This window comes from Hypanus sabinus, chromosome 6 (assembly GCF_030144855.1).
Source record: "Hypanus sabinus isolate sHypSab1 chromosome 6, sHypSab1.hap1, whole genome shotgun sequence".
Lineage (NCBI taxonomy): Eukaryota > Metazoa > Chordata > Chondrichthyes > Myliobatiformes > Dasyatidae > Hypanus > Hypanus sabinus.
The window spans coordinates 145,977,043-146,004,378 of record NC_082711.1 but is presented as its reverse complement, the minus strand read 5'-3'; the positions used below and the strand labels follow the sequence as shown (position 1 = coordinate 146,004,378).

The following is a 27,336-nucleotide window of genomic DNA, read 5'->3' as shown; positions in this document are numbered from 1 at the left end:
TGGAGACTGAATCTTGGTGGAAGTGATCTATATCAATTGGAAAACTTCTGACTCCATGATAATTATAGAGGTAATTCCAAGTTTAGCCCTGATAATCAATTCCATTATTTAATCTGTAGTTACCTCTTTGTTTCTCCCATGAAAAAGGGTGGGGAGGGAATGGGATATTGGGGGCCAGGTAAACTTGTGCTACTGATGCAGAGAGGCTGTGATAATAAAAGATGGCAGAAAGTCAATAGAGAGAAATAATCTTAACCCAGAAGAACAGAACCAGAATTTATTTAAGTGGAGGCGAGCATTGGCTGCAATTGTTGACAGTATCCTGACAACAGCGAAGTAATTGAGAGAATTTAGAAACAAGAAAAGCTTGTCAAGCAATTAGTACAATAATCATTTTTAATCTGCCTACAAGTAGATCAATATGATGAAGGAAGGGTAATGTATTTATGTCCAAATTGGGGCTGAGTTTGACACCAGGTTAGTTCCTTTTTCTACTGGTTTAAGAGAGTCAAATTAGATCAACAATCTGTAACTGACATTGGCACCTAAAATATTGCTGTTGTAAAATTGTTGCTGGATTTAAATCCTAGAACTACTTGCCAAACAGCATTGTACGGGTACCTTCACCATGGGTTTTGCAGTGGTTCGCTACCACCTTCAAAGGCAGAGTTTGCCATTAGAAAAGTGTTGTTCCTTTCTGTGTCTTGTGGTGCATTGGGCAGCAACTTTGCTGCTGCTTTGGCATTTTTGTCTTTTTTTTGCAAAGCTGAGTTGCTAGCTTGATGCCCAACCCAGCACTGGTGGGAAAGTGTGCAAGGAGACAGCTGGATTCAAACTCAGGACCACTTGCCTCAAAATCCAGTGTGGATGTCGCTACACTGGCTGGCAATAAGTCATTTTAACAAATTAAAATCAATTAAGTCAGACTTGTAGTTGTGTAATGTATAAGACTGGAGTCTACAAGGAAATAGTGAATGCCTGAAATGTTGATGGAAATAACAATTGAGAATAAGTTGGTAAGAAATATTTTTTAAAAATTGCAAGACCTATAACAGTGTAAATGGGAGAATAACAAAACTGTTAATAACAGGAGAAATAATGGTAAGAAAGATTAGGTTGAAGCATTAAACATATTTTTCCATTTATCTTTGTCAAGATTTGTTGCAGAAGCTACAATTGAGTAGTAATGAAAATAAATTCAGAGTAATGAGCCAAGAGAATGAATGTATTCTCGTAGGTAGTAGACAAATCAGTGGGTCTAAAATTGGACAAATGCCTTGGATGTACTAACCTGCATCCTACTGTTTTCTAAAAAAAGGTAGTTGCGGAGTGAGGGTGGATGCATTAGAGGTGATCCATCACAATTTTCTAGATTCTATCTCAATTCTAGGATATTGAAAGTTAGCAAATGTATCACTGAAGGGCAAGAAGTAGGAAATTTTAAACAGTTGGTTTGACCATTATTAACATAATGGTGAAATCCCTGACTAAAACACATAACAGGATCCTTATAAAATTGCATTGACTGTAATTTTCTGAAGAGAAAAATAATGTTTATTAATTCTAGTTTTTGTGGATATAGTTATCAGTGAAGAGGATGGGATCTCACTAGATAATTTGTGTCTGCATTTCAGAAGACATGGATGCTTTACTAAAAGTTGCTACACAAAATAAACATTCAGAGTCACATAGTTTGGCTAAAATGCAGAAATCACTCAGAATAGAAAGATTTTTTTTCAGTTTGATATACTACTGGATGACTAGAATGAGTCTAGTGCTCAGCTGTGTACAGCATAATGTATTCAAGTTTGCTGATGGTACAATGAGTGAACGGTGGGGTGTTTTCAAAAGTAAAATGGTGATAGATGGAGTAAACTGGGCAAATGTAATGTTTAGCATGTTGGCAGGACGCATAACGAAGTTGCATTTTTATATAGTGAGAAATTGTAAATGAAGGATCTTGGTAATGGAACACAAAATAGCCCTGTAGTACAGTAGGCATTTAGGAGGATAAGTGCACACTGTTGCTTTTTTTTGGGGGGGGGGGTGGCTAGGTGTTTTATACAGAAGTAAGACAACCTAAGATCATTCACATACAACCATAGGTATGATTTGAGTAAGTTCTTACAGCAGTGATTACAATGGTGGATATATGACTGCAATTGAATAAGTATAGCTAGATATAGGTGCTAACATTGGAAAAAAAACTGTTTAGAACTCAAGGAAACGAGGTGAAAACTGACCTGTTAGCAAAATATATTTGAATGGAGAGAGAAAATAAAATGAATTTAGAAAGACTTGGGTTTGTTGACAAATAACTAGGGAACATTCTTCTAAGAAAGTAATCAGAAAATATGAAAAGTGAGTTTCTCTTGAATACAACATGGGAGGCAACTCCTCTTTGACATCTAATAAATATGAAGTGGTTAATAAACTTATTTTCATGAATGGATTAAGTTGTCATGGGTCATATTTTTTCTTGTGGATTCTGGTAAAGAAATGTTTGAATTTCAGAGTATTCAATATTGAAAGTAAGATTTGCAAATATAATCTTGTTTCACCAAACAAGAGAACCTATGTAGTTGCTGGACATACTTTTTTTTCTCTTTTACCCCCCACCCTCCATTACTTCTGTAAACTTATTCTACTGTTGCCAAAACTGCCAAAGATTCCGGGGGGGGGGGGGGTGGGAGTGGTGGTGGAGAGAATAATTGTTATCTGTGTGGTACTGTTGTACTTCTGATATTATTTCTTGTGTTACACGTCTGTATAGCTGCAGCAATGTGTTTTAAAAAGGACCCTATTGTTTGTGGGACTGGGATATAACTGGTCCAAGTAATTTTTAAAAACCTGTGAAGTTGTTTATAAGGCTATCAACACAAAGAAGTCTGGACTTTGATCCTAGCTGTTCTGTAGATATTTTTTCCATGCGTGAGAGGAAAGTGAAATGTATTTTAAGTTGAATTGATGTGAAATTTAAGTACTGTACTGCATGTGAATGTACTACACTGAATTATTTTGACCACAAAGGGTCCATGTCAATTTGCACATTGCTGATTGAGTAGGTCTCAGAAGACTGATTTTTTTTTTAACAGATAAATGAATTTTGAACACTATGGGAGGCAGCAGTGAAAGTATTTCCAGAGCAGATCAGCACCTCTGAGTGAGGAATATGAAGGGGTGGTAAGGGGCGGTGACATTTGAATTGAGCCTGGAGCTGTTTCTGTATAATCTGAATTATCTAATTTTTCTGCTGATCATAACCCAAATAAGAGTGCAACATGACCATCTCATTTGTGGAATAGTCTTTAGTATGGAATAACTCTAGAATCCCCAGCATATGCTTGATCTGGTGGAAATATTACACAACTTGTATCACAGCCATACTTTGAGCTTCACTTCTAGGGAATGTGGATTGATTTCACATGCATAAGAAGATAGATGAATGAAAAATTGCCTTGGAAAAGGAAGGTGTACAGAATTGTATGTTTCATTGTCAACAGAATGTTCAGCTGATTCACCACTTATAAAATAAAATACACAAATTAGCAGGCCTGGTCTTAAAAACTGTTTTGGTGTTCTGAAGCATAACCTGTAACTTGAAGTTGCCTTCCTTTACTGTGGGGAAATTGTTTAAATCAGATCAGTTTTTCTGATTGGCACAGTGCACAAAAATCTTGTGTGACTTGAAAATAGGAGCAGGCATTGAGGTACTCAAACGTGTTCTAACATTCAGCAAGATGGTGGTTGATATGATCTTGGTTTCAACTACCTTTGCTTTCTCCTAGTGCTGTACAGAAGAGCACTGATTTATCAAGAGTGCTCCTGGTTATCTAGTCCAAAATACAGGGTGTATACTCTAGTCAAGAAAGACATCCACTTGAGCTCCCTGCTGCTGAGCTTGAAAGCCAGTGGGAGCGTTTGTTCTTGCGACAACTAATTGCCTGTTCCTGGTGTGCAGAGGGTGCATCTGAGGACTGCCATTGGGCAGGTTAATGTGAGTGCTGGACAGTTCTGATATGTGGGGCTGAAGGGTGCATCTTACTGGTGTGGTGGATGCAGGTTGTTACTGGGGACTGGTGACACCATCTGTCTGGACTGCTCAGTCCTGTGGTTGCACATTACCTCCTATTCGATGTTATGGAAGCTGCTTTTCATTTGGCTGCACAAGCTCAAAAGCCTGAGACCATCACTGTTCCCCTGGAGAAATTGTTCCTTGCTTCTGTTGATCATTCTTTAGCAGCTTGCTTTTGACTTTTTTCCCCTGAATATTTATTTATGAACGGTCCTTGAACACTCGTATTAGCCATTTTCTTATTGAATGGCAGACCAAGTGTAAGGCTGTTGTAGCCTGTACCCATACTCAAATCACAAGACTCCCTTCCTTGCTTTAAGAACCTGGCTTTATTTGCCTTAATGCCAATTGCACCTCATACACTAGCAATCATAAAATCAGTGATCTGAGAAGAGAGAGGGGCAAAAGCCAATCCAACAAAGTCCTCCAATCCAGGCAACAGCCTGGTGAATCTCCTCTGCCCCCCTCTCCAGTGAAAATCACATTCTTTTGTAATATGGTGACTGTATCTGCACATGGTATTCAAGTGTTGCCTAACCATTATGTTATAGAGTTGCAACATAACTTCCCACACGTTATAGTCTATGCCCTGACCTATGAAGGCAAGCATGATGTGCTTTCTTCACCACTTTTATTTACTGTTCCCATATCCATTTACCATGGGCTTGAATCTCAAGGTCCCTCTGATCATCAACATCCCTTTAGCTTACCATTTAGCCTACCCCTGTTCTGGAAATCTTGCTTAATACTCGTCAGGATTGAACTCTATCTGTCAGCGATCTGCTCAACTTTCCATTTGATCTATCTTTTTGAGGCCTTGGATCACCTTCCTCCTATCCACAACATTACTACTTTTCATGTCATCCATAAACTTAAATTGTCCATCCTACATTCATGTCCAGGTCGGTAATACACACTCAGTGGCCGCTTCATTAGGTCCACCTTAATGCAAATATCCAATCAGCCAATCATGTAGCAGCAATTCAATGCTTAAAAGCATGCAGACATGGTCAAGAGGTTAAGTTGTTGAGACCAAACATCAGAATGGGAATCTCAGTGACTGTAGAATGGTTGTTGATGTCAGATGGGCTAAGTTAAGTGTATTAGAAACTGCTGGGATTTTCACACTCAACAGCCTCTAGAGTTTACAGAAGGAAAAACAAAAAAAAAACCAGTGAGTAGCTCTGTGGGTGAAAAAACTTTGTTAATGAGAGAGAGAGAGAGAGAGAGAGAGTGGCCAGACTGCTTCAAGCTGACAGGAAGGCAAGGATAGTGTGCAAAGGATCATCTCTGAATGCACAATATATCAAGCTTTGAAGTGGATGGTCTAGAACAGTATAAGACTATACCAGATTCCATTCCTGTACCTAATGTAGTGGCTACTGAGTGTATGTTACTAACAACAAAGGCCCCCAGCACTGGTTCCTTGATACACCTCTGGTCTTGGGCTTCCAGTCAGAAAAATATCCTGTTAGCACAACCATTTACCTCTTCACACCAAGCCAATTAACAGGCCAATCTTGATCCCATATGCTTTAATCTTTTGCAACAAACTATTTATTGGACTTTGACAAATGCCTTTCTACACTCCATTTTATTTGGTGTGTTTTTTTTTGCAAAGGTGGACATGGGGAAGGTCATTCAGTAAATGTACCATTTGTAACAGTTTTTTTGTGCTGCTCCTATAGGTAGGTAGTCTGTAGTGTTGTACAGTTTATTAGTATGTTTTTCATCCTAAACGTTTTCCAATTTCATATACACTAAAACATTTGTGTTTGGTTGGAGATTAAGGATTAGATTTTGTGAAGACACTAGTGTATGGAGAATGTTTAATAGCTTGTTCAGCCACAACTTCCTGAGGGGTCTCAACCTGAGGCTTTGAGTGTCTGTTTCTTTCTACAGATGCTGCCTGGTTCAGAGTTCCTCAGAGCAGTTTGATTTATTTACTTTTGCTTCCTATGTGTTTATTCTAATAAAATATTTTTTCAAACCTTTTCAGACTGCTCCATACTGAAGGTTTGTGTTTACAGAATGTGAAGATTATGAACGAAATGCAAGAACTTTGTGTACAACTTAATATTAACTGAAGAGATTAGAGTGGTAATCTTCCCATTGAAAATTTTTAAGATCTTATGGTGCTCTTGGTTCAGGTGGACACTACAAGTTTTATTCCTGGAATGTATCACTTCACAAACTTTATAACTTGATTTGTTTTCATTTTAGTTTTGTGACTTCTGTGTGGTAATGCAATACTTGCCTGGAATTTAATTTCCTAAGTTGCTTTTTTAAAAAAAAAAATAATTTTAATCTACCTACCTAAGACCTTTGACTACAGCACGGTGCATTCTTTTTATTGAACACCTGGTGATGCTACGGGCAATATGCAAAGGTAAGTGTTATGTTGCACAGCAATGGAGCTCCTGAATTTGGATGGAAGATGTGCTTGGATCTGTAAGAATCTGTTTGAACTTGAAACACTCCAGAGCATGAAGCATTTCCAAGAGGCAATAAAAGACTGAGGCGTGAAAACTAGTACACTACTATTTTCAGTGTACTAGTTCAGTGTACTACTTGGTTATGAGGTAACTATAATATACATGATGGTTGATGTGACACTATCACAGCTTGGGGCATTCTGGAGTTTGAAGTTCAATTCCAGTACTGTCTAAGGAGTTTGTATGTTCTCGCTGTGAAACGTGTATTTCCTCAGGATTCTCCTACAGTAAATGACGTACTAGTTATACATAGTTGTAAATTGTCCTGTGATTAGGCTAGTGTTAACTAGGTGCTGTTGAGCCAGAAGGGCCTGTTCTGCACTGTATCTCTAAAATAAAAATAAAGATGCCACTGAGGGTATAAAGTGAAATACTCAGCACTTTGACAGGCAATTCATAGGTGATGATGAACGACAGAAGCTCATTTTGCATACCTCATAGTACGTTGTAATATAAATTGTAGCCAGGTCTGCATCACTTGTGTTCTGGAGGTGATGCATGAATTTCTAACAACCACTGTTACCAATGTGGCTGATGGTGTAGCTTTCTATTTCAATGGGTGCACAGACCATGGTCATTTAAAATTCCTCTCACAGTGCAGTTTTGGGCCATTCCTTTTAGATCTGGTTATAAACTCATGTCAGCTCTCTTCACTGCTATTCAACAACAGTGATGCCTCATGGGACCACAATACAATTATCAGGGAGCAGGTGGAGCTGGTTTGTGATAGTGATGTGACCTATTTCACACAGCATTCTGCACTAATTGCCTGTCCAGTTCAGTGAGAGGTCCAATAACATAGTTAGGAAGTCTAGTCTTTACTCCAGAACATTTTGAGATTTCTAAACAAAAGCGCTCTGGTTTCACCCTTGTAAGTTCAGTTTCCATCTTCTAAGTTTGTCATTATTCCTGGTGGGCTGCAACACTTGGAAACTAGCCCTTCTGGAGAAAAGTTCATCCTGGCTATCCAGCACAATTAAATGCTTCTGTATTCTGTGACGCAAGCTTTCTTCAGTATTTTTTTTAATGCTGATGGAGCATGTACAATCATGAAACTCTGAAACAAACCGTGCAAGAGAATGTGTGGTTGCATTACCTGTACTGCAGTTCCTTCCAATTCAAAATATCTGATTTGGTCATTGAGTATGGTTAATCCCCATGTAGCATTGGCATAGGTATTCATCATAATGACGGTAAGAAAATGTTCTCGCTTTTGAAGGTAGCGCTGTGGTTGATGTCTGCCCAGTGGGCCTGTTGATTGGGTGGAGGTTTTCCATTACATGAGGCACTGAAATTTAACTACATTTATTTGTAAACTAAGTCTTGGCACTTGGTTTCTGTCCAATGAACAGGTGAGGTTTCCATCAGGAATGGTCGTGCATCGTTTGCACATTGATAACTGTGTCCATGAAACTCCAGTCTTCATGACTACAGAAGTGACACTTAAGACTTCAGGAAACCCATGCCACTGTATCTCATCCCTTGCCATTGGAATAAATACTTTTGAGATCAAATCCTGCAATTCAAAGAACTGCAAGCTGCCACAATTGCATCAATAAGAACATTTCATCATTCTTGAGGCCTTTTGTTTGGAAAATAGTAGGCACTTTGATGTTAGTGATACCTAATAGTATATATATATCTGCTATTGAAGGAGAACCTATAAATGCAACCTTGATCACAAGATTCTGCTCTTGCTTTCCTTACTTGATATTGAGCATCAATATCAATGTCTGGCGTTTAGGTTCTCGCAGACTTTTTATACAAATCTAATAAGGAAGATTTTCTGTGGTGGAAAACACTTTCAGTAAAGTGCTTCTCCTAGTCTGTAGTGCATTAGTGATCCGGATCATGTTGCAATGAGCAACAGACTTCAAAGGTCAGCTGCCTGGAGCAGTTCCAAGAATGAGAAAGTTGAATATGATAGTAACCTTGACATTGATTGGCCAAACAATCCAGACATGGGTGCAAGGCTGCACTTACAGCCACTAGTCTTGGATCTCTCTGAATGCCATTTGTAAATCTTGGCATTTTGGTGACATCCCTATTCAGGGATATTGTAATTGTGTGGATCCCTGTGGATTCTAGAGGTGAAAGGAGCTTTGTGAGCCTTTTAATTCCCTTGGGATTCCAGTCCATGTTTGTATCTGGCCTGGTTTCAAATCTTGTAGTTGCATTGCATGTATCCATTTGTGAATATTTTCCAAATTCTCAAATAGAAATGGAACTCTCGTCTTAATGGTGCTAATGGAATGAGCATACAACCTTAAGTTTTTTGAGTTTAATAGCACTTTAAACTCGGCAGCTGCAGGGGAAAAATGTGGCTATGAAAAATCTGAATAACCCATGATACTTGGGCAGTTTTTGGGGGTGGTCTATGCCCACCAATCTTGCAATTAAATGTTGCACAACAATGACATCAAGTGTGGCTCAAGTACAGAAAGACATCAAGTATGCAGAAGCTTGTTCCATGTCGAAATACTCAGTTGAGTTTCCAATGATGTAAAATGACTCAAGAATGGGTGTTATTTTAAGAAAGGTCAATATTTGTTTACAAAATGCTGGGAGGAAAAACAATGGTTATTGAGTGTCTAGGCCCGTCTCCCTGTTGTAGCTACCTACACTGCCGTTTTAAGTCTTTTTTAATGTTTGTTTCTGTCCATATGATCACTTGTCAGTACACCATAAAAGATCATCTGGTGGTGATGTGACCTGATGAGAACACCCAGACTTGGTAGTTTCAATACAATAGTCATCAGTGATTAATTTCATACGGCACACTAAACAGAATTTAACTAGTAGGACAAGAAATACTGTGCAGTATTAGTACATTCTGAAATCAAATTCTAATTTCATTTGCTAGCCATTGACTACAATGGAGTATGGACCACTCTGTCCGTAGGTATAAGGTGTAGCTCATGTTGAAGTAATGAAATGTTTATTCCTAGCGACTTGTTTAAATTCTTCCAATAAAAGATAAATAGTCATGCTCTAAGGAGAAATGTTTTGAAAATCCCTAAAACAATAGTGTTTAAGACAAATGTATTAATTGCACAATTCTTCACACTTCTAGTTATAATTTGAATAGATGCTATAACACTATTTCCTGTTTTCAGTCTTTTGATATTATTCTTATGAGCTTGAATCTTTATGCCTATTTGAAGTCGGCTAGGGTTTAGATATTCTAGTTAATCAGATTGAATATCACCGGCGTATTTTGAAAAATTTGTTAATTTCTGTCCTACTGAACAGCAAATTATTAATTTTTAAAATGTCAATACCTGTGAAAAGTACCTAGTATTGAACTTGTTTGCAGTATAAGAGCTGAATTATTTTAATATTCAAAATCAAAGATTTGGCAGCCTCTTCAAATATCATTGCGATTAAAAGTAGTTGCCAGCTCAACTTGCTATTGTTAGATAATTTTGCGTCTTTGAGTCGTTCGTGTAGCCTAGCCTGTATAGAAATTACATCAGAAGTGATTAGCTTTATGAAAATCAATGTAAAATTAATGTTGCTAGGTAAGAAACACACCCTAGGAAAATATGCATTGAATGCAAGTAACATGTTTTTACTTGAATTGTGGTTTAAACACAATTGCAGTTTCACAATGATTGAAGGGTTTTACTTAGACACTTACTAAATTAAAGTGCAGCAAATGCTTTTAAATATTTAAAATAATCACTGTCTGTTGTACTCCTGTTTGTAACATTTGCAACAATTTTTGTATTTAGCGCTTACAGCATTTCATTAGTTGTCTGTAGTCATTCTCGCAATCGCAGTTCTCCCCCACCCACACATTGGGAATGTGGTATTAGGCACTAATGTTGTGTTCTTGCCTGTGGATATTTCAGTGCTCCTTTTTGTAATTATCATGGCATTTTCCATGTACAGCACCTGTAATGCTTCTGAAGTACTCAGATTTCTAAAAGGAGCCTATTGTTGGCCACATTTCCTCACAGATGCCTTGCTCATCAGATGGTGACAAAGGAAACAGAAATACAATGTTCACAAAGCCAAGGGGGGAGAAAAGTATTAGTTGTCCCTAGCTTGTGGGGTCCATGACAGTTCAAAGTAAAAAGAGCTTTCATGATCTTTGTAGCACACAGGGAATCCTAAACATCAGGAGAAATGTAACACTATCTGCCTCGCAAAACATCCATCACCTCATTTTGGTCTGATTTGCCACGCCAGTATTAACTGAAAAGGAATTTTCCCACTTTTCCAGTTCTAATAAGCATAATCAATCTGAAACAATGCTGGAGGAACTGTTGGTAAGAGGTCTACATGGGGCAGAAATTGTTAAGTGTATCCAGGAACTGTTCTGAACGCAATATTGATGGTCCAATGATAGGAGGAGCCGTACTGAACCTAGTGTTTGGGTAATGAGCTTGGCCAGGTGACTGACCAGTGGGTGAGCAGTTTGGGAAAGTGACTACAACTCCTTAACTTTCAAGATAGCTAAAGACGAGGATAGGAATGGGTCTTGTGGGAGAGTTTTAAAGCTGAGTAGGGCAAATTGTGAGGGCATTAGGCAGGGACTAAGAAGAATTAATTAGAAACATTTTTTTTCTCTTCGGCAAGTCCGCATCAGATGTGTGGAGAATGTTTAAAGATCAATTGCACATAGTACAGGGAAGGCATGTTCCTGTTGGAAGGGCAGGGATGGAAAGATAAGAGAACCTTGGATCTCCAGCGTGGCAATGAATTTTTTTGTTTTTCAAGGAAATGTAAAGCTTCAGGAGTCAGAATCCAACTAAGTGGGTGAGGAGTATAAAGAAGTCAAAACAGAACTAAAGGGAATTAGGAAAGCCAGGAGGGGCAATTAAAAGTCTTTGGCAAGTAGGGTTAAGGTGAATCCCAAGGTATTCTATACATGCATTGAGTAAAAGGATAACGGGAGAAGATTGGACCACTCAAGGATAAAGGTGGAACCCATTTGTTTGGATGTAGAAAATGAGTGAGGTATTTAATGAGTACTTTGCTACAGTATTTACCAAGGGGAAAAGATGTGGAAGACCAGGAGATCATTGCTGAGTGTAGAAATATGTTAAGGGATTTAGAGATCAAGGACTAAGTGTTGGACCTCTGTGTTAAGGTGAGTAAGTCCCCAGGGCCTGATTGGATTTACTTCCTGTTATTGAAGGAGCTGGAGCCTTGACCAATATCTTCGTGTTCTCTCTAGCCAGGTCTCAGAGGGCTGAGTGGCTAATGTTGTACTTCTGTTTCAGAAGGGAACAAGGGAGAATGTTCCCTGCTGTACCTGCTTTACACCCTTGACTGTGTGACTCCAACATCATGTACAAGTTTGCTGATATCACTGTGCTGATTCATACATCCAACAAAGGAGGCAGATTGAAAACTTGGCTGAGTGGTATAACAACAAAAACCTTTCATTCAATGTCAATAAGACCAAGTAATTGGTTTCTCTCTCCTAAATTCTACAGAGGTCCATGAACCTGTAACCATAGAAGGATCAGAGGTGGAGAGGGTCAGTAACTTTAAATTTCTGGGTGTCACTATCTCTGAGGACCTGTCCTGAACCCATCATATAAATATTACTGCAAAGAAAGGATGGCAGCACCTTAACCTCCACAGACTCCTGAGGAAGTATGGCAAATCATCAAAAACCTTGGTAAACTACTATAGTTGTGTTGTGGTAAGTGTGCTGACTGGTTGCATTATGGCCTGGTATGGGAACACAAGTGCCTTTGAGTGGAAAATCCTACAAAAAGGTAATAGATTTGGCCTAGTACATCATGGTTAGAGCCCTACCAACCATTGAGCACATCTACATTCTACATCTACATTCACGTTGCCATTGAAAAGCAGCATCCATTGTCAAAGATCCTCACTACCCAGGCCATGCTCTTTTCTCACTGCTGTCATCAAGGTAGAAGGTACAAGAGCCTCAGGGCTCACACCACCAGGTTCAAGAAAAGTTGTTACCTCTCAACTATTAGGCTTTTGATCAAAATGGAATAGCTACAGTCAGTTATATTATTATTTCATGCTCATTATTTATTGCTGTTTATTTCTATCTGCACTTGTGCAGTTTGTCTATTGATACTGTTTACAGTTACTGTTCCATAGATTTGACTGTTCTATGCCTGCAGAGAAGGAATCTCAGGATTTTATGTAGTGACATGTATGCACTCTGATAAATTTTACTCTGAACTAATTAGGGAGATTCAGCATAGCATAGTGTGGGGCAGGTCATGTCTTACACTCAGCGATTCAAGAACAGCTTCTTCTCCTGTGCCATCCGATTCCTGAATGGACTTTGAAGCTTTGGATACTACCTCTTTCAATATACAGTATTTCTATTTTTGCACATTTTAAAATATTCTATTCAATATGTTATTGATTTTATTATGTTTTTTTTCTCTCTCTGTTGATTATGTATTGCATTGAATTGCTGCTAAGTTAACAAATTTCACGTCACAAGCCGGTGATAATAAACCTGATTCTGTGAGTTTTTCTTGACAAGTTGACAAGAGAGATTGAACGAGGGTAGGGCAGTGAATGTAAGGCATTTGACAAAGTGCTCAAGGGAGCCTAATCCAGAAGGTTTAAGATGCATCGGTTCACAGCAAATTTGCTGTTTGGATTCAGAACTGGCTTGCACATAGAAGACAGAATGTAGTGGTTGAAGGGACTTATTCAAGCTGGAGGTCTGTAATTAGTGGAGTTCCACAGGGATCTGTGTTGGAATCTCTGCTGATTGTGATGTATATAAATGCCCTGGATGAAAATCTAGATGGGTTGGTTAGTAAAAATATAGTGCAATATAGATCAGTTACAAATATGAGCAGAGAAATGGCAGATGGAGTTTAACTCAGATAAATGAGGTGTTGCACTCCCAGCCATAGGGCAAATGCAAGGAGGCAAGATCCTTAACAGTGTTGCTGAGCAGAGAGATCTTGGGATCCAAGTTCATAGCTCCTTCAAAGTGGCTACACAGGATGATAAGGTGGTTAAGAAGGCTGATGGAATGCTTGCTTTTATTAGTCGAGGCTTTGAGTTCAGAAGTCGAGGGTATGTTGCAACTTTTTAAAACTCTGGTTAGACCATATCTGGAGCACACTATTCCGCTCACCCCCACTATAGAAAGGATGTTGAGACTTTGGAGAGGGTGCAGAAGAGGTTTATCAGGATGCAGCCTGGTTTAGACATGTGCTATCATTGGGAGGCTGGATAAACTTGGGCTGTTTTCTCTGGAGCACCGGAGGCTGAGGGGAGATCTAATAGAAGTTTATAAGATTATGAGAGACCTAGAGTAGACAGGGATTATCTGCTTTCCAGGGTTGAAATGCTTTACACCAGAGGGCATGAATCAAAAGGGGAGAGGGGGTAGCTTTAAGAGGATGTGAGGAATAATTTTTTTTACTCAGTCGTGGATACATGGAATGCACTGCTGGTATGGTGGTAGAGGCAAATACATTAGAGGCTTTTAAGAGCCATTTGGATTGGCAATAGGGAAGATGGAGGAATATTGACACTGTAGTTAAGAGGGATTAGTGTTTAGATCTTTTTGATTTGCTTTTTAGCTGTTCAGCAGAACATTGTGGGGTGAGTGGCTTGTTCGTGTGCTGTACTGTTCTGTGTTCTTTCAGGTAGCATATGGAAATGAGTAAGCAGTCAAGGTTTCGGTCTGCGAGCCTTCATCTGGACTGGACAGTAGGGGGGAAGATGCCAGGATGCTTTGCTGGCAAAGCTTTGCTGCTTTTGTCATGTGCTGACTAACCTACTGAGTATTCCTGACACTTTCAGTTTTTATTTCTCATCTCTTTGATCTGCAGTTTCTTGATTGCCAGCTGAGCTGATTGTGGCTGTCTTCTTCAGGACACCAAATTGTTTTCTCTTTACTTGTATGTAACTGGCATTGTGGACTCCCTTGTCTAGTCCACCCTCACCTTTCAAGAATTGTTATTTGTTTAGGATAATGAACAATCTGACTTCCTAACTTCAAAGTAACTTGTTTATACGCCTTTGTTTCTGCATTAACTCTTAATATTTCTGAAATGCCACGTTCAGCAGCTGTCCAATTAACTTGTTAATAAATTTCACTGAACCTCTCACTTGGTGAAATTTCAAAAGTGAGCCAAATTTTTTTTGTTAACCCAATGATAATATTTTATTTGGGGAACTGGAATTTTGTTATTGGAGCAGGGAATTATTTGCTAAACTCTTATTGAATAAGAGTTTAATATTGGTGATAAAGGACAGATGTCATGACTGCAAGTGCAAAGCTGTCATGGACCTATATTCAGAAAATAAAGGCAGATTTGTCCACAATCACTTTCACCAACTTCATTAAATGATTTGTATCTAAGTGGTTTGGCTGAACGTGAGGGGGGGGGGCGGTGGGAATCGAGGTTTGTGGGACTCGGTGTTTGTAACCTGCTGGTATCCTGATGACAGGGCTAAAATTTGAAGTGGGGATGTCATTTCGTCATTACATTCAGGTATTACTTGGAAGTGGACTGCGAATCGGCGCTGCCGATCCTGACAATGGAACTAATCTAACACGTTGTCCAGTCAAAAGTTGTTTTTGAACCGAGAAGTTTTGGCGGTGCCGGAAAGTTTTCTGAAGCTCAGTGGATTCACAGTTGAGTAAAATATTCGACACCTTAATGCTTAAAGGTGCATTTCACGGTTGGAATGAACCCGATGCCAGAAAGGTTTAAATTTTGATCTTCGTTTGATCCAAATGCTTGTGTTAGTTTGAAGAAATTAGCATGTACCCGTGGATTTGCAGAGGATCCATCCTGGCCACGTCTCTCACGTTCTGTTCGTACGTGTAGGACACGTCGTTTTGGAATGGGGAGTTGACACGTCCTGCGATATACAGCTACGCCTGCTTGCCTGCGTGATAGGCATTGCAGTTAATATACTTCGGAAAGTAACATGTGAGCTGGTTAAACCTGAGCAATTTCACTGAAACCGATTGTTCGGTGAGTTTGAAAGATACCGATAGTGTAACATTCGTCTGCGTAAACTATAAATGTAAATTTGTACATATAGCTAGTGTAGGATCTAAAACCCGAGTGCGTTTATTTGGTTGGTGGCTGTGAATAGTATTCCGAAAGTCTGCAAAAACATTTCTGGTCGTTCGAGATTTGGTCGCTTGCATGAACAGCGTTAACATTAAGCGCAGAAGCCACATATTGTGGAATCTGAGTTGGATTTATGGGGAAAGGGGAATACTATTTAAATTCGTAGCTAAATTTAAATTAATGGAATGTCTTTAAAAATCTTAGTACTGATGAGAGAATTCTCACTGGGACTTCATTTTTAAAATCATAACGGAGGAAGAGGAACAGATTTTTACCTAAGCAGAATTTCTCAACTCGGTTCAGCAGCCAGAAAACGCCAAGTATGTGTTTTAAGAAAATACGAAATGCTATGATAAGGGCATATAAAATTAACTCTAGCTTTTCAAAGCGTGATTTTAATTCTAACTGACAAGGAATTAGGGTTGTCGTAGGCATAGTAGAAGTAGGTTATGGAAAAAGTAGCACAGCTGTTCTTCCAGTGTACCCGACTATGGTGTGAAAATCTCTCTCTTGGCCCCAATTTCCATGGAAGAAAGCTCCCACAATGCTGATCAACTCTAATTTGAGTTTCTGAATGACTAATTGCTTATGATCTCACATGCTCAAAAAATAATTAACTTTCTATGCCTATTGAATCTATTTCTGTAAGAAAGGCTACAAATATCAAGCACCAGGAAGGTGCACCTTACCTTAAAAATTAAGGTAACCTTACCCCAACTGCAAAAAAACGCAATGAGTTCAACAGAAAGCTATACAGGCTGAGTACTCTTATCTGAAATGCTTGGGGCTGGAAGTATTTCAGATTCCCGATTTTAGAATATATAATGAGACCTCATTTCTGACTCTGAATTTATGTGCTACTGTTAAGCAGCCTTTGGTGAATCTTTGACTGTGTGTAATGATCTGGAGCACTGACAAGTCTGCAATAAAAGAATCCTGTTCTTTTGGTCTATGCACTGCTGATATAGTTTGGTTAATCATTAATTGTAGTAAAGCTTCGACAAGGGTGTAGTCTGTGGCATAATAAACTCTGATTTGTTTCAAATAAATCAAACTTTGCTTCCTATTGTGTTAGTATTGTAAACGTGTTTATTTCAGAAGTTAGTTTATTGTCATATGCACATGTATGCACAGATGCAATGAAAACTTTGCAGCAGTATTACAGGCACATAGCATACATGCAACATTCACAAAAAAATTAACAAAATTTTTACACGGGAACTAATTTTAGAATGAAAGCAAGTCAATTTAGTGTAAAGAGGTCAAAAGTGTTCATAGTGTTGCTAAACCATAGTGATTAGGGTTGTAGCAGTTGGTTCAACAGTGGACTGGTTGGAGGGAAACTATTCTTAAAATGGGTTGTATGGCACTTCAGGTTTCTGTATCTTGCTTGATGATAACTGAGAAGATGACATGACTCAATGGTGGAGATCTTTGATAGATGTAGATATTAATGGTGGGGAGGGATATGGTAGTGATGTATTGGGCAGTGTCCACTACTCTCTGCAGCTTCTGTTGCTGTGCATTCAAATTGCCATACCAGATCATGAAACAACTCATCAAGATGCTTTTGACAGTCCATCTGTAGAATGTTTGGTGACAAGTTGAGCCTCCTTAAATTTCTGAGGAAGTTAGGATGTTGGAGCACCTTCCTTTTGCTTGATATAGTATAATTTGCATTGCACTGCCAATCTTTTATATCATTCTTAAAATATCTAATTGAGGTTAATTTGAATTGGCTTTATCCACAATAAGACAATCTCAAAAATAATGGGACTTCGATCACACAGTTGTAGTGGCTATCCCTTGAGGTCGAGGATGATGGTCTTCGATCCGTTGATTTATCACAGAGCAAAGACGCCTGTGCGTGTACTTGTTTAACTGTACTTGATGTTGCACTTCAAGAAGCACACGATACTTCACAAATCGACCAACTGATTCCAATGGCATGGAAGCCACGACAATTAGAGCTGATGGATTTGTTGCAGCCTTCATCCGCCTTCACAGCCATTGAGTTCGAAGTAACTTCATCCACCTGTTCCACCGTTGAGGTCTTGGTTGGATTGTTCTTTGTCAGGGACCTCACCCTCGACCTTACCGCCATAGGTGACCCTACCAGGAGCATAGCTCCAGATGGCATCACTCTCGGGATCTCAGGACCACGCAAGCTTCTCCACCACGACAAGGTGATAATCCACGGAGAAGAGATCACACTGTATTATAGCACATTTTTTTATTTGCTGAATTTGTGATGGTGGTTGAGGGATGCCCAGTCAGAAGTCATTAAAATTATATTTACTTCAAGATGGAGCACAGTAACAGACCCTTCCTTAACAATCCCAATTAACCTACTAACCTTTTATATCTTTGGAATGTGGGAGGAACCCTGAGCACCCAAAGAAAAGTCACATTGTCATGGGCAGAGTGTAGAGGCAGCAACAGGATTGAACCAGAGCTGCTGGCACTGTAAAAGTGCCATCACTAACTGCTACACTACCATGCTGCACTACAGTGGCAAGTGTCTCTGAAGCAAGCCATGCCCATGGCTTATCTTTGTCACTGCATTGTGGACCTCAGTGTCCTAGGATTATATTTAATTGTTTAGTTGTTCTCTAGGAAGTGTACATTTTGATTCCTTAACTCTGTATTGTTGGTGGTCTACAATTGGGTGACAGTTCAACACTGGGATCTGAGTTTGTTTGTGTTTTCAAAAAAAAAATCTCTGAGTTACAAGTGTCAGTGGACAAAAGCATTACATTACACACAGCAAAGCAAAAAAAACACTTTTGCCCAGAAATAATTTTCAAGCTGTTAACGCTTGTTCAGTGACTGCATCTATATGCATTACAGTGCTTCTGAAGATTTCAATCATTATTTTAACTGTTGGAGTTTTCCAAATATATATCACTTTGTAAAGCAGTTGTCTGCCAAGATTTATTTTTGTCTATTTAGATTCTACATCTTTAGAACTGACTTAAGGTAAGGGTTTGTTGGTATTATTAAACATCTTTTGATGAACTCTCATTAAAAAGTTTTAAGTTCTACATTTTTTGTTGCTGAGAATCTGCCTTCTGTATTGACTGCATGAGTGTCTGTGTTTAAAATGTAGGGATCAAAGTTGAACATGGGAGGTGGAATTATGATGTCACTGACTCTAGTTAATTTTGTACTTTCTAGACTGACTTTGGAAATACAGTAGTATTCATTCAGTTCATAAGGTTGCTTTATACCAGTGCGAAAGATACTCCATTGTTGAATGAGTCCATTGGAACTTTGAGCACATTCTAAATAAAAACATTTGCAAGATTATTGGATGTACTGAGTGTGCCTGCAAGAAAATAAATCTCAGACTTGTACATGGTGACATGTACCTTGATGATAAATTTACTTTGAACTTTTGAGCTATGTTCTGATAAACATCCAAATGGATGCTGGTGAGAAAAGAACTGGCTTTTGTTAGAGTGGGCAGCAAGGAAATCTTGCTCGTATTAGACTTTGGAATGATTCCATGTTTTACTTTAAAACTTCAAATGATCTATCACTCTTCATGTAATCTACTTCCTGACCTCCATTTGTATTTTACTAAGAAGTTTGAAGCTTGGCTGCCCAAACCAAGCCAGACATACACAATCAAGTTGTGGTGAGCTGTCTTCAGATCGGGCATATGTTCTATTTTGTATGATTTGGGTTGGATTTGCTAAGTACTTAATAAATATATATTTTAGGAATAATATTTTCTGCCTTTCTTCAAATACCTTGCAAAGTTACCTCCAGGCATTTGAATTAACCCACTCGACCAAAAGTATGTTGGAGATTATTATCTTTGCATTGATGGTCAGGTTAGGTATAGGGGAGGAAAAGAAAGTCCAGTCAGGCTCTGATTCATTAAAAACAAAAGATCATAAAAAATAACACTATGTATAGGCCATCTGGTCTGCCTGCTCAGCCAGTCACCAAAGATATGGCTAACCTACCAAATATCATTATTCCTATATATGTGGATCTCCCTAAGTACCAAGAAATCTTTCATTCTTCGTTTAGCTTGGCCTCTGTTACCTTGTGGTGTGTAGCTACTTTGACAAGCATTATGGAGTTATTTGTATATGTATAAAGCTAAATCGTGTTTGTTCTCTGAATCACAAACACTATTTCATTATTCCTCTTTTACATTTTTGTGGTTTGCAGTAATTTTTGTCTTGCACTATGCTGCTACTGCACATTTCATGGCACACATCAGTGGTAATATACCTGATTATGATTCTTAATAGGTGAAAAGACACTTGTCCAATCACTACTCAGTTAAAATTAGAGCTTTCTATCTTGGAGAAAATTGTTGTGTATATAGTTGAATTTTAAACTTTAATTACCTATTACTGTATCATTTTTTTATGACAAAACATTTGGGCCTTTATTCTTTAGCTATTAAATATAGCATAATACTTGCATTGATATCACTCTGTTCCCATCCTCTATATGCTTTCAACCTTATCCAAGCTAATACTGATCACAAAAAGTATCATTTGCAGGTAAAATAGCAGCCAATTTAGAGACACAGATCTGATAAGTTGTCACACATGAAGTGCAAACTAACTTTTTTGATTAAGAGAAACTGAATATTTGGAACAATTCATCATAAGCATCAAGTGGGAGTTTCTTTCTTTTAATTAATTTTTTTTGAGTTTATTGTTCATCAAGACAGGCTAAAAAGGAAATCTGAGACTTGTATTTCTGGGCATTATCTGGTAATGTGTGGGCTGTGAGTAAGAACAGCTTCTAATCTTAATGAGTTGTGATAGATGAATTAAGGCCACAAAGTAGACTGAAAGCCTGGTTATTATAGAGGGTTACTGGTATTTTAGTAACTGCTCATGAACGGCACTGAATGACTGCTAGATTGGTAAGCAAAAGATTAAAAAAAACTATAGACAACCTTCAATCTTGATGAAAGGCAGAGCTAAAATGGAAATTAAAGAAAACAAAATCACTTTTCTTCTAGTCACTGTTTTGCAAATACGTACTCAAAGTGGCATTGCTATGTAATTGGAGATCTGTGCATGAGTGAAGAATTGTGTCTTTCCCATGCAGAGGTAACAGTTGCAATTTTAATGTTATAAAATATAATCAAAAGTCACAATTGAAATATGTAAAATGCACTAAATTTAAGTGGACATGTGAGAGACCATAGAAGACATTTAAAAAAAATAAAAATCAATCCCAGGGTAGTATGTGGTAACATATAAGCACTTAGATAATAAACTTTACTTTGAAATAACATACACAAAATGCTGGTGGAATGCAGCGTCTATAGGGAGAAGCACTGTCCACGTTTCGGGCTGAGACCCTTCGTCAGGACTAACTGAAAGGAGATAGTAAGAGATCTGGGAGGCGGAGATCTGAAATGATAGGAGAAGGCAGGAGGGGGAGGGATGAAGCTAAGAGCTGGAAAGGTGATCGGCAAAAGGGATACACAGCTGGAGAAGGAAAAGGATCATGGGAACGGGAGGCCTAAGGAGAAAGAAAGGGGGGAGGGGAGCACTAGAGGGAGATGGAGACCAGGCAAGGAGTGATTGTGAGTGGGACGGAGAGAAAAGAAGAAAAAATGTGGGGGGAAATAATAAAGGATGGGGTAAGAAGGGGAGGGGGGCATTAACAGAAGTTAGAGAAATCAATGTTCATGCTTTCAGGTTGGAGGCCATCTGGACAGAATATAAGTTGTTTAATGCCCCATCCCTTGTTTATTTATTTTCCTTTTTTTCTCTCTGTCCCCCTCACAATCACTCCTTGCCTGTTCTCCATCTCCCTCTGGTGCTCTCCTCCCCCTTTCTTTCTCCCTAGGCCTCCTGTCCCATGATCCTTTCCCTTCTCCAACTCTGTACCCCTTTTGCCAATCACCTTTCCAGCTCTTAGCTTCACCCCACCCCCTCCTGTCTTCTATCATTTCCGATTTTCCCCGTCCCCCTCCCACTTTCAAATCTCTTACTATCTCCTCTTTCAGTTAGTCCTGATGAAGAGTCTCAGCCCGAAACATCGACTGTACTATTTCGTATAGATGCTGCCTGTCCCGCTGCATTCCACCAGCATTTTGTGTGTGTTGCTTGAATTTCCAGCATCTGCAGATTTCCTCATGTTTTACTTTGAAATAAATGCTGTGAAATTTAAACCGATTCATGTGCTCTGGCAACTAGCATAGACTTGATGACCTACATAAGCTAGGTTGTTATTTCGGAGAGATTAGAATAAAATGGTTATTAAGTTCAACATTCTAAAATGTTTCATAGACCTGACCAACTGCTAGTTTGATGGATGCTTTTAAGATCTTTCTGACTTCTCCCTACATTGTCTTGGGCCTTATACGTCTTTAGAAAATTAATTACAATTAAATATATTCCCAGGCATCAAGTGGTATTGCTGAAGAGCTCAATTACTTCACAGATGCATGCTTTATTTTTCTAGATAAGAATGCTAGGCTTCATTACAAGAATATGATTTTCTGTGATGGTTGCTACTGAACATTGTGGCATCCTTTCTTTAAAATACATTATCCACGGATGAGAAACCAGAAAACTGGAATGTGGCTAGTGCCTTTATTTAAGAAAGGCTGCAAGGACAAACAAGCAAACTATAGGTCAGTGAGTCTAACATCAGTGGCAAGGAAATTTTTGGAAGGCTTTCTGAGAGACAGGACCTACCAGCATTTGGAAAGGCAAAGATAGCATGTCTTTACCCATGAGGAAATTTTGACTACAAGTTGAGCTTGAACTGTGCAGGTTTATTTGGGATACATTGCAGGGTCTGGGAATTTGATTACTGAACCCCTAATGGTCATTTGGGGTAGATGTCCTTTGGATTTGTCTTTGAAGTGGGACACGAACCTAGAACATTTTTTTTTTGTAGGGTGAGAGAACTATTATCTGAACTATAGTGGATGCAGATAAAAGATTGTTAAAAATCATTTATTTGAAAATTAATGGCTGTACAGATCTGATGCTAATAACTTTGTTTTCATTCATGTAGGTACCATTACCTGTGAACAAGCAACCACAGATTCTTTAACAACATAACTGAGACTCTTTAACAACATAACTGAGACCATGGGGACAGAGACCGTAAGTTCTGGATTATTTAAATTTGATTTTGCTAGTATCTCTCCTTCCTTTAGAGCTAGAAGTTTATGTATTTGTCTGAAAGTTAAGTGGGCAGAGCTAAAGGAGAGCAGCACAACAATGCTGCGAGCTAGTAGAGCAGCTGGTCAGCAGCTTGTATTCAGTACTGACCTGTGGTGCTGTCTTTGAGTTTGCAAGCTCTCCCTGTAAGTACACAAGATTTTCTTCCCATGTGCTGTTGGTGTTCCCATGTGTTCCCATGAACCTGTTGGACCTGGCTTTTGTGCTGCAGTTGTCGCAGTTTCTCGTGCCCCACAAATGACCAGGAGACGCAGGAATTGAATTAACTTTATTACATGCATCCTTCATACAGATGAGTAAAAATCTTCTGTGTTATGTCTCCATCTAAATGTGTAAGGTGCAATTTATTGTAATTTATAATAAATAGTATGTACAACAGGACAATCAGTATAACATAGAAAAACAGTTGTGTCAGCATGAATTAATCAGTCTGATGGCCTAGAGCAGGGGTCGGCAACGTTTACCACTGAAAGAGCCAATATGGACCCATTTCCCACAGAAAAGAAAACACTGGGAGCCACAAAACCCGTTTGACATTTAAAATGAAATAACACTGCATACAACGGGGTTTTTTTGCCTTTATGCTATGTATAAACAAACTATAATGTGTTGCATTTATGAAATTGATGAACTCCTGCAGAGAAAACGAAATTACATTTCTGCATGCAACAAAAACATTTTGAACTCCGAAAAAAAGACGTTGGGTTGAAGGTTACTCCATAGTTAGCCTACCTTGGATCCAAGAATTAAAAGAAAGCGCGCACTGGCGGGTGTCAGGCATTGGCAGTGGTGATGTATATTAATAGCGATTAAAAAAACACGTTGTAGCAGTGTGCTACACGCAGCGCTAAAATAAAGACACTGCAGTCAAAGGTAACTTTATTCGAACTAAACAGCCTTGCTTTAAAGCCACCCTCAACCCGTCCCCGTGGGCGTGGATACTCCAAAAGGCACGTACTGACAAAGCCCCGTAGGCTATCTCCCTTAGCCGGAACAGTGGCTAATTGTGAGCCGGTTCGGATGTGCCAGGAAATGGGGTCTCCACAACGTTTTTAGATTGTACAAGATCACCATAATCTTCAAATTTTGAATTACATTTCAAAAACTAACCAACCACGGGGAGCCGCAGCACAGAGATGAAAGAGTCGCATGCGGCTCCGGAGCCGCGGGTTGCCGACCCCTGGCCTAGAGGAAGAAGCTGTCCTGGAACCTGTTGGTCCTGGCTTTTGTGCTGCGGTTGTCGTGGTTTCTGGTGCCCCACAAATGACCAGGAGATGCAGAAGATTCTTCAAGAAGTATTGAACTTTAATTTGCAAATCAAAGCTGAGACGGTCATTGAGCTAGTCGCTGATTGCCCACCGATCCTTGTACATAGCATTTTTAATAGCAATCTCCTGGTTTAGTTGCATTAGCATATCCAATCCGGTCTATAGTTGCGTAACACAAGTACATCCGCCACTATTGTTTCTACCCATGTTCTAATCTACATCTCTTGGCTACCTCTCATTAACACATTCTTCTCATTAACACATGTAGAATGTCTTTGACATTCTTAAGATTTCATTCTCCTACTAAATTGGATACATGCATAGCAAATAGCAAACTCAAAGCTGACTACATAGTTTTGGTTACACAGCAAACAATGCAACTTTTATACTCCAATATATCCCCCCTTGCTCTCACACAGAGAAAGAAGACTAAGAGTCCGCGCACAAAAGCCCCAATTAACTCAAGCACTTATTCCCAAATCTTGGGTTAAACTATAATTTTCTGCGCCAAGACCTCAAAGTATTCTCTCCCTATTACCCTGGGCCGCTGAGCCAAAAACCTGTCCCTTTGTACCTGAGACGGGGGAAAAAAAACTCAGAAGCCCTTAAAATCTACTCCCACACTGTCGTTTTGCTCTTGTTCATCCTGCAAGTGTTGTTGGTTGTAACGATACATTTTCGATGTTTCTTTCTCCACTAAGCTTGCTTCAGTAATTGCCACGAGCATCGGAAATTGTTTGGTTGCACATGGACTACAAGAGACTTGAGACAAGGAAGAAAACAGCACAGCACAAGCGCACAGCTCAGCAATACAATACTGACAGTTATTGCCATTTTAGTCAGCCATGCTCCCCATCCACCGAGTCTACTTTCTAACCAGTCAAATAACTGATGTCCGAACCCTGCATTCTGTGCACATACCTCGCACTGTGACAAGACAAAGTCCACTGAAGCCTGTAAATAAAGTGACCAAAAACCATCCTTTATTTTCTTTATCACTTCCACCCCCCCCCCCCCCCGCACAATGGTTAATCCCATGCACTTCTGAAATCAGAATCGTCAGTAGAGGGGTGGGAGCTACCAACAAACCGTCTTCCATGCTCCACAAGCCTTCTGGGTTCTGCTTGGCCCCCCTTCGTCTCCACATTGTCGGTTCTGCCAAAGTTGCCTTACCTTGTATTTCAATTAGGTCCTCTACCACAGGTTCTGGAGCTAGGCTTACCTGGGGAGCAATGACAGCTGATGTACATACAGACGCTTTTCTGGCTGCCTCGTCCGCAGCTTGATTTCCCTTTGTTATTACCTCATTTCCCTTTTTATGTGCCTGGCATTTTACTATAGCCAATGCTTTAGGTTTCATTATGGCTTTTATTAAGTCTAGAATTTGCTGACAATGGGATCTCCACTGTTTTTTTTAAAACCTCTGTTTCCACACTGCCCCGAACAAATGGCATACTCCATGAGCATATGCCGAATCAGTATAGATGTCTACTTTCTCACCTTCCATCATTTCACACGCAGCTGTCAGGGCTTTGATTGCTGCTAGTTGGGTGGAACACAGTTGGGGACAGGACTCCATTTTAATAATCTTATAGCTCAACTGATCCTGCTGCACTACTGAGAACCCTGCATGATTTCCATCATAATCCCTATAACAAGAGCTATCTATGAACAGAACCTTTTTATCTGCATCTTCCAGTGCACTGTTCTGACTGTAAATCTGCTCTCAATTTGGCAAATGCCATCGTCTTCCCTACACAATCATGGGGTTCTCCTTCATAGCCCAAAGGGACAAAATTGGCTATATTACTGGTAGTGCATCTCTGTATAGTTATGTCTGGAAATGTCAATAGTATCTGATATGCTGCTATCCTGGCTGGCGTCAGCACAAATTTCCCTCTTTCCAGCAATTCCTATACTTTGTGGTGTGTGTACAGAGTCACAGGATAGCCCAGGGTTACAGATGATGCCTTTCCATATGTGTAGTACAGCGCCGCCAATCCCTGATAACAGGGTGGATACCCCGAGCCACCTCATCTAGTCTCTTACTGTAGTATGCTATCGGCTGCTTTGCTTTTCCTGTGCCTGTCTGTCTCTTGTGTTAGAACCGCTGTGACATAACCCTCCTGTCAGTTGGATACATACAAATGAAAAACTTTCTCGTAGTCGGGCAAAGCTCATGCTGGTGCTGACTGCAATTCCTGTTTAATAATATTGAAAGCTATCTCCGCCTCTCCATTCCACCATAAGCCATTCTTCAAATTTGTATTTCTTTATCTTTCTCAAAGGTGTCACAATCTCAGCATATTCTCCTATCCAATCTGAGCTGTACCCTGCCATTCCCAAAAACGTCATCATCTGCCCAACAGTTATTGGAGTATAAAAGTTGCAACTTGCTATTTGCTAGAGAATGAAATCTTAGGAATGTAGAAGACAATGGTGTGTTAATAAGAGGAAGCTAAGAGATGTAGATTATGTAGTTTGAACTTGCTATTTGCTATGCATGTACCCAATTTAGTAGGAGAATGAAATCTTAAGAATGTAGAAGACAATGGTGTGTTAATGAGAGGTAGCTAAGAGATGTAGATTAGAACATGATTAAGTCAATAGGTAGAAACAGTAGTGGCGGATGTACTTGTGATACGCACCTATAGACCGATTGGATATGCTAATGCAATTAAACCAGGAGATTGCTGGTTAAAAAAAATGCTATGTACAAGGATTGGTGGGCAATCAGCGACTAGCTCACTGACTGTCTCAGCTTTGATTTGCAAATTAAAGTTTAACACTTCTTGAAGAATCTTCTGCATCTCCTGGTCGTTTGTGGGGCACGAGAAACCACGACACAGTCTGGGGTTTTGGGGCCTTAGTTATTGCCTCAATCTGATGTGGTGCTATCGCCTTCACCCCATGTGGATATTACCCTGCTTAAGTATTGCACTTGCTGCATGCAAAATTGGAGTTTCTTTTTGGATACTTTATGTCTTCCGTGAGTCAGCTTCTCTAACAGAGTTATAGTGTCCTGCTCACACTGTTCCTTACTGAGGGAGCAAATCAACATCCACATACTGTAACAATGTACTTTCCAATGGTATGCCCTCTAGGTCTGCCTTCAATACCTGATTAAAAACATGTGGTGAATGTTTCAATCCTTGCAGCATTCTGGTAAAGGTATACTGAGCGCCTCTGTCAGTAAATGCAAACAGATACTGACACTGGTCGGCCAGAGGAATGCTGAAGAAAGTTGAACACAAG

General features: G+C 39.4%; 1 protein-coding gene across 5 annotated transcripts in view; it reads left to right on the top strand.

Annotated features, from left to right (window-relative positions):
- The window catches only part of mtmr4 (myotubularin related protein 4), a 151,560-nt gene that overhangs the window by 8,770 nt on the left and 115,454 nt on the right, over nt 1-27,336 (top strand). For 2 of the 5 annotated variants that reach the window (XM_059973146.1, XM_059973147.1), the window contains exon 2: nt 22,644-22,735. In XM_059973146.1, the coding sequence (XP_059829129.1) occupies nt 22,721-22,735 (15 nt within the window). In that variant the 5' untranslated portion in view covers nt 22,644-22,720. Of the gene's footprint in view, nt 1-15,162; nt 15,182-15,278; nt 15,528-22,643; nt 22,736-27,336 lie in introns of those variants that run through there. The other 3 variants (XM_059973148.1, XM_059973145.1, XM_059973149.1) reach the window with 3 other exon arrangements.